Source organism: Cydia amplana, chromosome 7, assembly GCF_948474715.1.
Source record: "Cydia amplana chromosome 7, ilCydAmpl1.1, whole genome shotgun sequence".
NCBI classification, from domain to species: domain Eukaryota; kingdom Metazoa; phylum Arthropoda; class Insecta; order Lepidoptera; family Tortricidae; genus Cydia; species Cydia amplana.
Genome location: NC_086075.1, coordinates 6513175 through 6526267, shown reverse-complemented (window position 1 = coordinate 6526267; position 13093 = coordinate 6513175). Strand labels below are relative to the sequence as shown.

At 39.8% G+C, this 13093-nt stretch overlaps 1 protein-coding gene across 1 annotated transcript in view; it reads right to left on the bottom strand.

Annotated features, from left to right (window-relative positions):
* Positions 1-758: 758 nt before the first annotated feature.
* The window catches only part of LOC134649830 (lachesin-like), a 29013-nt gene continuing 16678 nt past the window's right edge, over positions 759-13093 (bottom strand). The window contains exons 5-10 of the mRNA XM_063504662.1: positions 6953-7081; positions 4792-4929; positions 3472-3621; positions 2589-2621; positions 2038-2100; positions 759-939 (exon numbers count right to left, since the gene is read on the bottom strand). Of these exons, the coding sequence (XP_063360732.1) occupies positions 833-939; positions 2038-2100; positions 2589-2621; positions 3472-3621; positions 4792-4929; positions 6953-7081 (620 nt within the window). The 3' untranslated portion in view covers positions 759-832. The remainder of the gene's footprint in view (positions 940-2037; positions 2101-2588; positions 2622-3471; positions 3622-4791; positions 4930-6952; positions 7082-13093) is intronic.

Sequence of the window (13093 nt, the reverse complement as noted above, 5' to 3'; positions counted from 1 at the left end):
TCCAGCAGTAATACTTATGCAATTTTCACCTAAAATCAAACATTATCTGTTAGGTGATAGGTACGTGTATATATAATACAAATCTCTGATGATGCTGATGTCATCAAACAACTAGTAAGGTTTAATGAATACGATAATAATCATCTAAAATTGTTTGTTTTACAATTATTCGTACCTAATATCAGCTGAATTCCTCTTAAAACAATGTATCCATCTCCACAAAGATACGTTTTTTTAGATAAGCAATACAATCAGACAGCTATATTAAGTAGTACATATTTCTTTACAATTTACAATTATTTCGCTAATTAGCTTAATTACATAATTCAAAATACTGCGAATAAACCTTAAGCGGCAACCATACGTGTACAGCTGCCAATCAGTCTCAGAGACAACAAAGCAATATTTATTAATTAAATAGGATATCCACTGTTGACATGCTACGCTCGAGCAAAGAGAATTAAGTAGATGCTTTTCCCTTGTCTCTGGCTCGAGGCACAGTATAATAAAGAGTACTAGCGTACAGTATGGACGCTCCCTGCCTCCCGTTGAAAGTGCCGCCCACCCGCTCTCGGTTACCTCACAGTTACCCTCACACAAGCATGGTACGCGTTCACCTACATGAGCTTAGGATGTGTGCGTAGGAACGCGTTTGTTTCATACATTTGATCGCCAGTGTCCGAGGTGTGCTCGAGGCGAGTGCTATGAACCACTCATTCAAGACTCCCATACCACGAGCATTACCTACTTCATGATCATGAGACGTGGAGAGCCGACCCAATTTGGGATCGTCGGGTGGATATCCAGCTATTTATATACACCTTTCTCGATATCACCCCCGAGACGTTAATGTCTTCATTAAAATTACTAATGAGATCAAAGAAACAAAACAGCACCCATCCAACGAGATTGCTCTGTTGTAGTCTTGTAGTCTGAAATCTAAAATAAAATGAGATTTATATAATACATTTCGCTAATTAACCATTGCTAATAATATAAATGTTTTTGTCTCATCGGATAATTGGAAACAGGGGGAAGGGATCGCGGTACTACAGTCACAAGAAACTTTGTTTATTTATACTGAATAATCTAATTAAATTCCACGTGTTTTCTTTTTGTTTTCTAGAAAGGTATCCCAGTATTATTACGTGTTAGTTAAGAACTTACATTTTCTTTATTGCTATCGTAGTAGTAGTACCTAATATTACATGCACATTATTAACTCGTTGAAAATATACATACACGTTATATTTATGTATCATCCGTTACCCCTATTTGATTTAAATGTAGGTATAATAGCATTATTACTTCAAGCAGAACCCAAGCCGGAGTCATTTGACATTCTGGGTCGATTTTTGATAGCTAAATTACCCAAGCTTCCTTTCTATATGTATCTCATTTATTAACACCTTCAATGCCAACGCGAGCTACGCGCTACGAGCGTAGCCAATAACACGAAAAAAATTGTATGTAGCAAAAACGCCTACGAAAAAGAACCCGCCTAGCAGCTCATTGGCACTGAATGTGTTAAAGTTATAACTATCTACCGTAAAACGGGGTGAGTAGATTTCACGGGGAGAGGTAGGTTATGAATGGGGAGAGAAGGTTTGAGAGGGGGGTGAGAAGGGATTTTAAGGCTACTGCTACAAAAATAATGTATTCCAATTTAAAATGGAGCTATAGTAATACGCATAATAAAAAAACATCGATCCAACAATCTTCCAAAATCACCTTTGTATGAAAACCCCTCTCACCCCAAATACGAGGCACTACGGGGTGTGGTGGGTTTTCCTCTTTATCGTTAAAGTTATGAAATGGAACTACCCAAAATAAAATAAAACTAAAATACAAACGTCCGGAACACTTATTATATAAGTACACCATTCAGTTTTCATATGTAAAAATAAAATGTTATCGATGTTTGAATTTCAGTTTTGACCCTACTCACCCCATTTTACGGTACCTATTTAAAGGTGTATTTTTAGAACATAGTGATATCGTAAGATTACTATTGTTATAAGAATAAAAAGATCTTACCTTGTGTACCGAAAGGCGTTTTTTCTGACGCCTTATCAGCAACTATGTTCAGCCTTTGGACAGCTGTGTCAAAAAAAAAAAACAATTTAAATAAATAAACAACACGAGGTATTTGTTATGAATATGAGTGAAATTACAAATTCCGGGGTACATTGAAGCGGGAAACAACTATTGATTTGAAACAGATAATACGATATTCACAATAACTGTACCTATTGTTTAGGGCGTAAATAGTTTCCAAGTTATTCGATCAACAGAGGTCGCGTCCGTCGACCTCTAACCTAATTACAGGCATTACTGAATCGCATAGGTAACTAATAATTATCTTAAGTTTACGAACTGTAAAAAAATGTGTTTAATTTTTTATTAATGACTCCATGTTGTCTGGTCATCTAGTGCACTGTTTTGAGATTTTAGGATGATATTATCATATACAGGGACACACTACCAGAAAGTAAAAGGTTGACATTGACTTATCTTGTTAGTAGAGAATTAATATTTTTAATAAATAGAATATCAATTTTTGCCAATATAGGTATAACAATACGTACCATTTTTGTTGTCCAGTGAAGGTTGTGGCATAGCTGTAAAAGAAATTATTGTTAATTTAACTATCTATGTAACGTAGCAAAACATCTAATGCTTGAACCTATTATGCAATCTAATAGCTAGTAGTCACAAACAGAGATTAAAATCACATCTAAAGTTGAGCTTTCTATAGCTTATATATCAATACGTAATAAGTACCTACAAACTAGTAGGGATTATACTAATGGCCCGCGAGTAATGGAGGCAGCGCAGCGAAACTTGCTATGTAAGTTTGTTTCGTCAGAAGGTTGTCCTTTTAAGCCTGCCTAATTGGCAAACATTCAGATGAATTGCCAGCAATAAGGCAATAATAAAACACAGGAAATACCCTAGCGGGAAAAGGGGATTTTTACAGGGTTACTGGCGGTAATTTCTGTTATTTTACTTAGACAGTTAGACACTCATAGCTAAATAAAATTTTTGATTTACACTTCTATAATAATAAAATTTGATAAGATTGAGTTGGTTTGTTCCGCAGCACCTATAAAAACAGATCCGTAGCTCCAAAATCAGCTTACAAATGTTTGTAATTTTACACACACGAACAATACGAACATTGTAAGATAATTAAAATATTTTTTTACATAGAGCTCTGATTTAAACTTTCACGATTTTCACACATTATATTAACTATTCACTTTAATGGGACTTAATCGTGTACACGGCGGACGTACATGGTGAACAGGACAGTATTATACCTGTGGTCTCGTAGAAAGACTCTGAGACCACGGGGAAAATGCCGTCCTCAAAACGTCGGAGGCAATTTTAAAGTGTAAGTATACGCGCTGTTTTTTAAATGGTCATGACCCTCACTCATAAAAATACGAAGGGAAGGTAAAGACTTACGATATAGCTTGATGGTGCCCTCGGTGTCGCCCAAGGCGTTCTTGGAGACGCACTTGTAGGCGCCGTAGTCAGCGCTCGTCACGCGTTTGATCGGCAGCCGAATTATTGACCGGAACGCCCCATCGAACTTCTGGGGCTCTAGGCCTCCACCTACGCATTATTAATTTAACTACTATAATTGAAATTGACATATACGATATGCCTACATAATTATTATATTACTATAGGTAGATTAGGTAGGTTATAGTTAAACTGCACAGACGTGAGGAAAATAAACAAGCGTTTTGAAGAAAATAGTGATAAGCCCGTCGACATTTGATATTTTAAGAAATTCTGACCTAACTTCATTATAATTAGCACAATTAAAAAACGACTGTAAGTATAATCTTTAACTTCCGGACATTATCACTGCCAATGCTTAAGTCGGTGCGAACTTTAACAGACTAAAAATACGTACATTTATTACTCATTACAAAAAGTCGCGAATATCGTGCATAAATTTCAGTCACATTATTATTATTATTATTTTATTCTTATTATTTATTTTTTTACTTATTTTCTCGTAATGCATGTTAATTATAAGATGTATTTTTTTTTTTAAAAGATGTGTCCCGCCGAGTTTGTTGCCGGTCCCATATTGGGATACCCACCTCCAATTGAGGGGGGACTTAAATCTTCTCGGGGCAGAGGTATAGGGTTGGAGCCGGTCTACCTAGCTTTATTTGACGTTGACAAGCGCATTGTAATTATGCCTACTTGAATAAACTATCTTTTATCTTATCTTTATTACGATAAGATATCATTAGGTATGTACGAGTATTTGTTATGAAATGTATGGTTGATAGGAAATTAATATACGGTTACATTAATAGATTGTGACAATGTCAAATTTTGATTAATTGGTTAATGAAAAAACATTCTGACATTCCTGGCACGTAAATCATTCGTATGACAATAACCAAATGAATGACGATAAACAAAACAAAACTTGTGGCAAGAAGAAATTCATTAGGAAATGTTGAATCTATTACGCGATTGTTTTTATATTAATTGTTTGAAAGTACAAATCAGTCAGTGAACTTTGTGTTTAATTGAATTGGAATATATGAAATAATAAAGTGTGTAAATTTAGCTACTCAAGCCAACGACGCCTAAAGTCATCACGAGTGCTTTATTTCGACATTTAGCCAGATGCGTAACTAACTATTGGGCCATATTCGAAATCAAGATTGTTAGCTTTGGTTTTTTTTGTACTTCATTTTTGGCGTTATTCTCATAAAGCCTTCATTTCTTATAAAATTTCTTCATTAAATTACTTACCAACGGGGACAATTTCCCCGTTTTCTCGGCTCCAGTAGCTAACCGGCTTGGGGTAAGCTTCTGTGTCACACTCCAGCACCAGGTCCGAGCCCACCGCCGCGCCAACCAGCTGGTTTCTTATCGTTATCACTGGCGGAACTGTACAAAAACAACGTGTTTATAGTCTATGCGGAAAACGTCCCAATACATTCCACAAAGTCTTCTCTTTCCAAACAGACTCTAGTTGTCTGAGACTACATAGGTTCTAGCACGCATATTGGATTTAAATTTTACGTGATGTAGTTGGCATAATAAATATGTTTGCACATTACGCGATGCAATTGCGTATAATTAAGTTCCGATCGGATTTTGCATTGGGCGTGCCGAACACGCCCACTACTGTAATCTCAGGCTACATAAAACTAGAATAGGGTAGAAAAAGGAATATTTATGTATTTGTTTTAATTTTTATTGCACAAACATAAGTAAAAAATACAAAAGGTGGACTCTATCTATGCGCGAAGTATTATGCACGTTCATTAGCGGCAATGGCAATCGTGGATAGTTTGAATTTTTGTAACTTTGTTTTTAAGTAAAGTAATTTACGCCGATAGGCAGACACATCGCCCACCCTAACCTATTTCACAACGTCCGAGTCTGTCTGACTAACATTAAGTATTTAAGTACCTATTTCGATTCTGACCCTTTTTATGTCACGTAAAACCTGGAGGGAAATCTTTTATTTCTGAATACGTATTCAACAAAAGATTGTCTACTTCTATTCTTGAACCATTTGATTGTAGAATATACACTTAACTGGTATTAATTTCTTAATCTGTTAATCCTCAATTGTGCTAAGAATAGTTGATTACAAAAGCCGGGTGTTAGGGATTAAGGATTGTGCGCCGCCGGTATTATGACGACACCGTGACATAACACTATGTCACTACCTTTTGGCTGCAATAATGTTTTAAATATTTGTTACTGTTCATACCCATAGGGCATATATTAGGCTTCAATTAAATTCTATTATACTTAGTTAATTATTTATTTTACAAACATATAAGTACGTTTCGACAGTTATCGTTAATTATTGATAATCTAGTTGCTTACGACTTGCACAATTAATTATTAGGTGAATGTTAAATAATCAATGGTACCACAGCGACAAGACGGGTACGGTTGATACTTAAGACTCTTAAGAGTCTTAAGTCTCCCCAGCAAGCGCGGCCGAATTTCACCTTACCATACCTTGGAGGATACAACTAAACGGAGTAGCCATTAACAGGCTTTCCCCTCTGTCGAAAATAGGCGGCCAACGGTCATACACAATGTATGGACTGACGTTTATCTGACATGGCTATTTTTACGTTACGCATACATTTGACGTTCCCCTCCCCCGCAAAAATTGGCAGACTGTTTTGTACAGAAAATTACAGACATGGCGTCTCCGTTTGATTATATCGTCCAAGTACCATACAAACGGAGTTTCGTTCTCATTTTAAAACTACGTGTTGGATTATTATGAAACTTTGCACATACAATAACATGAGGTGTATCTAGTCCTATAATTAGTTTATATAGCTCCAGTTAATAAAACAAACGAAAAAGTGAAAAAACAAGTTTTGTATGAAAATCTTAAATTCGCTGTATTTTTTAACTATAGCTGGTCAAGCAGATCTTGTCGGTAGAAAAAGGCAAATTTGAAAAATATTGGCGCGTGGAGGTGTTAATATCTTCCCATAGAAAATTTGAATTTCGCGCCTTTTATTACTGACAAGATTTGCTTGACCGGCTATAACAATAAGGTACAGGACTAGGTATACCATAATTATTCAATTGTAAGTGCAAAGTTTCAGAGCAATCTAGCTAGTCGTTTTAAAATGAGACCTTAACTACGGTTGTATAGAGAACCGAGCTTGCTAACCTAACACTCTCTCTATTATAATCAAAAATATCCTCTTAGTTAGGTTTTAGGTACCTAGTTCATAATTATCGCGCCGCGCTTTACAAACCTAGGTATAATACCAACATGTTAACGGTCCATATGGTTTATGTTTGACGCTGTATTGACCCAGGAAGGAATAGTAGCTATAGTATGACTGATTTTTATTATACGTCACTGTCAGACTCTTGATCCTAATAGACATAGACAAAGAAAACAAGCAGAATTCATATTTACACTCTACGGTGAGCATAATCCTCTTGCTGAGCGTGGGTGGAACGCCGTTTGACGCTATACACAGGTAGGCCCCAGCATGTTGGCGGCTCACTCGGCTTATGTTCAACACTGGCCCCTCCAGGGAAGACACTGCAACAAAAACTTGTGTTAAAGTACATAAGATGATCGAAATTAAACTTTCGTGAGACATATTTTAAACTGTTTTGTCGACCGTGTTCACTCAATTAAATTTTTAGTCGCTATTGGCGACATGTTTCGGGCCCGTCGAAGGTCCTTCTTCAGGCTCCAGTGCTCATAAGATAAGATGTGATAAGTAATAGACGAGATAACTCAAAATTCTTCTGTAATCCAATTTTCTTGACGTAGCTCTTTACGGTAAATATATGTTGGTAAGAAATTTGTATGGCATGTTGGCTATAAATATTTGTTAGCTCTGAATAAAACTTGTACCACATACACACTTTCGCCCCCTTTTTAGACCCCTTAGTAATTTACATTTTCAAAATCTTTTCTCATTTCTTGTCACACGTTATAAATGTAACCTGGTGTGTCGTCTCTGCGTTGATGAGTCAGTAATTCAGTATGTTAGGAGTGGACATATATACGCATTTTAATAGATTACATAAACCGCTGGGTGAGAATACGTTTGTGCCATACCATACACCACTTACATTGGTTTACAGGAGAGCGAAAAGAAGCAAAAAAAATTTCTCGTAAAGTTTTACATTTAGGAAATATTGAACTTATTTATCATTTAGGCACATATATTTACTATTTATAGTACTATACAAATATTGTGAATGTAGTGGTAATCATGAAATAAAAGCACTTTTATTATTGCCATATCCGTTTTTGATGAGTAAATGTTAAACGTACAATGTATGATATGACACAAAAGTTTTGGATATGCCACACTTTTGTGATAATTTTCTGTTAACAGAGTGTAATTAATTATCCTATAGTAAAATCCGGATATGGCACAACATTTTTGAAAAATATGTTTTTCCAAAAACCGATTAGTGTCAATTATAGCATATTTATTGTTATTTTAGAAATCATTAAAAAACGATTTTGCTCAAAAATGGATATGGCACAAACGTATTCTCAGCCGGCGAAACCTCACTTGCCTTAGTCAGGTCAAAACGTTGTAAGTAAGAAAGTAAATAGTTCAGCTGCAATATCCCCGCGTCAACTTATGTTCTAACTAAAGTGCTTCGAGCATTCCTCCTTAAAGTTGCTCATGCAATTTGTAATCAAGACCAGCCGGCTGAAAATAAACCCACCTTGTAAGTTATAACCACAAATGCACAGTTACAAGCTGCAAAATTAGAAATAATATGCACTGCAAAACGTAATGTGTATCAAATTTTGTTTTATAGTTGTATTATGAATAACAGATTGAGAAACTATACAAGCAGGTGACGCTAAATTGTAGCGTAGCGTACTGTTACGGACACCCAGCTAACTCTAGTACTTACCTAATAAGTTTATATATTATTATATAGAATCGTATGTCTAGTTTATATTTAAGTATTAGGTTCAGAATAGGGCATTAAATAAGTTTATAACTCAAGGTAATAGCGCGCGCGATGCGCTGTCGCTTGTCCCGGTGGACGATTCGTCCTTGGCGCGAAGAAAGAGAGAGCGCCATACTAGCGGTATGTTGCTGTCACCTTCTTCAATAAATAAGGCTTTAATTAATATAAAAATGTTATACATTTATGTGGAATAACATATTTAATGCCCTAACTGTGAGAACTTTCAAATATATTGTAAATTATAAGAGTTATTAACGAAAATATTTTTCCCCAATATGGGATCAAAATTGCATTTTTATGTTCGACGCGCCGCTCGCGCAGGCAGTGCGTCTTCACCGGTTCGCATAGCGATACGTATTCATTTCGAGGTTTTTCTTTCGGGAACGTTCTGGAAGCTACAGTGTATTATTCTAGATTTCTAGTGTTTTCTCATTTGTATTTTATCAGACTTAAATGCGGTATAAAATTATAGACTGTGTTTGTAAGAGTAACATTTTAATGACCATTATAGACAGTGTAAATTCGAATTGTGTTTCCGTTGACTTTCCAATTAGTGTCCCTGAGCGTAGGCTAGGTCTTCGTGGGTGCACTAGCTTTGCAGCCGGTAAAAGTATCAAGAGGTCGATTACTGAAGAGCACTCAACTGCAGACTATCGAAGAGGTTTAGGTTCGCATGTAGGCCTACAGGGCTCCGGCCCTCGACTATCGCCTACATTGCGTGGTCCTTCGTCGTCGGATCAAGACCTGCAGCATCAGGAGGAGTGCCCCACGAATAGCGTCGTGCAAGACATTGGTCGCCGAAGTGAAGTGTCGCGAGTGCTTTATTTGAATAGTAAATTCAGTGCGGTCGAATCACGCGTAATATAGGCTAGGAGGCATTATTATTACTACGTAGCGTCGTAGTGATTTTTAGGTTTACGTCGTGTTCGTTTCGCGAGGAGGTTATAAACAGTTATAAAGCGCGTGGACATTATTTCGTCGCGATCGATATTTAGGCTCGGTTCGGTTTAAAGGCGGTTAAAGCGTATTAGATGATTGACTTTTCGTGATAATATTAAAAATGGACAAAATATTAGGTATGACTACGCGATCGAAGTCAAGTAAGCGTAACGCGGAGGAGAGTCAACAGGATCCCGAGCAGGGAGACCGCAACGTACAGGAGGTTCCAGAGGCCGTCGGCGGAGCTACATTGCAGCCGGCAGAAGTCCAGGCGATCATCAAGACCGCCGCTTCGTATTCACCGAGATCACTTTCATTCAAATTAAAGAAGACTGGTGCTATACCGAAGGTTCGTAAGGTTGCGGTACGGCAACCGCGAAAGAAGAAGGTCCCAGCGGGCGGCGAAGCATCTTTTCCCGCGCATCCCACCGGCGAGGCGACCGACGGCCGAGACGGGAGCAACACGCCGTCGTTACACTCGCATCGGTCGAGCGCTAAGCGTGCGGAAATAGATCAAATTAAAGCGTTGTTAGCAAATCGGGCCGCGGAAGACGAACGACTATTGAATAGACTCGAACAGTTAGGTAGGTCGTCGTCGAGTGACAGTTTAGTGGATGAACCGCGAGTGTCGGAAAAAGTGAATGTTCCGTTAGAAACTGTTAGTAAAATAGACGCTTGGCTAGAATCAAGAAAGGTTAGACAGGGACTCCCGGATGAGTCGCCACCGCGCCGGTACGAACACTACGAACGAGACGTAGGGCCGTCGCGTTCAGAAGCTTTGAAAACTGTCGGTGTAGTTCGTAATCAACCGCGAGTGCAATATCATAGGGACTTTGACCTTGCGCCACGTCAGGGTGAGCGCGAGGACACGTCTGCCTATGCCCGCGAGCCACAGCCGGCTCCGCCGAGGCAGCAGGCGGCCTACACGTCTACACCACGAGTGAAGATAGAGCAGCAGGAGCGAGGAATGAACGACACGGCGTTCATGAGCGACGCTGCTGCAGCATTTCAAGCCCTCGCCGATCAACTAAAGGATCTTAAACGCCCTAAGCCGCCTAAACAGGTATACGAGCTCCCATATTTTAGCGGCGACACGAGCGAGTGGCAGATATTCTTCAAGGCTTACGAAGAAACAACAAAAAGGTACGAATTCAGTGACTATGAAAATATGGCGCGTCTTCGTAATTCATTACGAGGGGAGGCGCGCGCCTGTGTACATCACTTGTTGGCTACGGCGTCAGAGCCCGACTTAATTATTAGAATACTACAGAAAAACTTCGGGCGAAACGACCTAATTATAGATAGAGCTTTAGAAGAATTGCGGAGATTGCCGAACGTCGGAACGAGCGCCCTTGATTTAAATAATTTCGCTACAAAGGTTGCAAACATTGTAAGTACTCTAATACACGTGGACAAGAAGAACTACGGAGATAACCCGCTCCTTATCAGAGAGGTAACTGAAAGGCTAAGCCCACATCTGAGGTCAAAATGGTGCTCGTACGCAGCTCAAAACATGAGTAAAGGCAAAACTGAGCTAACGCTCTTATCAAAGTTTCTAATCGAGGAAAGCGACGTAGAGCTGCAGTTTAGTCACGTGAAGTCTAGTTTCAGGAGGCCTACTGTACAGCGCGAGCAGCCGCCGCGACAATACGCGCCGCCACGAGAGACTCCGGCGCCGCGACACGATTACAAGTACAGTAGAAATTATAATAATAAGGTTCGAACTCAGTCACTGACGCACAAGCCCCCCGAGAAAAGCTATAACATAACAGAGGTAAAATCAGTAGAAGTTTGTTTGTGCTGCGGCGGAGTACACAGAATTAGTGTTTGCAAGAAAATGCAAGGTATGTCTATAGGAGAACGCCTACAGTGGGCACAGGGAAATCAAGTATGTTTTAAATGCCTAGAAAGGAGACACAGCCGTGAGCAATGCCAGGCGAAGGGCTGCGGCGTAACCGGCTGTCGCTATGTCCATCACAAGCTGCTTCATAGTAATGAAACAACGTCGCGAACGCCGGGATACCAAGCACCGCCCCCACCTCGCCCTTGTCCCTCTCGCACAGAGCCGAGCACAGAGGCGTGCGGTACGACTGATAGCGAGCAGACAACGGCAACGACGGTACTTAACGCTACATCGGATGAGGAGCAAAGTACAGCGGTACTGTTAAAGGTAATTCCGATAACTGTGGAGGGCCCGCTGAAGAGGGTCAACACATACGCTCTTTTAGACGACGGCAGCTCGATTTCACTGGCAGAACAATCATTAATGGAAGAAGTCGGCATCACAGGTCCACAGATTCCCCTGAATGTGAATGGCGTTTTAGATATGAAGTCGGGGAATCAATTTAGTCGCCGTGTTAAAGCAAAGGTCAGAGGTCGTAATCTGCCAGCCTACGAGGTCACGTTTAAAACAGTAGAGTATCTCGGACTACGTAAACAAACAATCCGTGATGACGTTATGAACTGCAAGCATATTGTTGATTTTAAAAAGGATGCCTGTTATGACGGCACAGTGAGGCCAAGACTATTAATAGGGTCTGATCATTGGTATTTAACTATTCCAGAGGAGGTGCGAGTGGGTGAGAAGGACGAGCCCGCTTTAGTACGCTGTCGTCTCGGATGGGTGGTCTACGGAACTACACCTGCCCACTTCATGCGACTACTCGCTGAAGAAGAAGAATACTCAGCACTGCACTGCCATGAGGAGGAGGTCGAGCTGCACGACTTAGTAAAGTCGCATTTCGAGATGGATTCACTAGGTATAAAAAATTTAAATAAAAGTAACCCGGCAGAGAAGAGAGCGGTCGAGATCTTCAACCAAACCTGTAAGAAAATTGAATCAAATAGGTACAAGGTCGGTCAGCTGTGGCGCAAGGACGACACAACGATGCCACCAAGCTACACCAATGCAATAAGGAGGCTTCATTCAACCGAGAGAAAAATGAAACGAGACCAGGACTACTCGGAGGCATATAAGGCTCAAATAAAAAATCTGGTAGACAAGGGTTATGCCGAAAAGGTCAACGAACGCCGGACGGAGAGTGATTTGACCTTTTATTTACCACATTTTGGAGTGACTAACGTCAATAAACCAGGCAAGTTAAGGCTAGTTTTTGATGCTGCGGCAAAGGTTAAGGGTCAAAGTTTGAACGACCACATTTTAGAGGGCCCCGATCTACTACAGTCTCTACTAGGAATATTATACAGGTTTAGAGAAGGGCAATACGCAGTCGTCGCAGACATCGCCGAAATGTTCCTGCAAGTAAGGATACGTAAGGAGGATCAGCCGAGTCAGTTATTTTTATGGAGGGAGAATAATAAGAGCGTTCCTGAGGTTTATAAGATGAATAGTATGATTTTCGGAGCAGCTTCAAGCCCGTTTTTAGCACATTGCGTGCGAAATAAGAATGCACTAGATAACGCAAAAGAATTCCCATTAGCTGTCGAGGAAATAACTACTAACCATTACATGGATGATTTTGTAGCAAGTTTTAAAAATGAATCTGCTTTGGTTTCCAGCTCCCTGCAAGTAGCCGAGTGCCACGAGCGCGGCGGCTTCCAGCTTCGCGGGTGGTGCTCGAACAGCGAGCTACTCCGCAAGCAGATACCAGCGGAGCTACAAACAGAAACACCCGCGAAGCTGGGTAACAAGGAAAGTAAAATA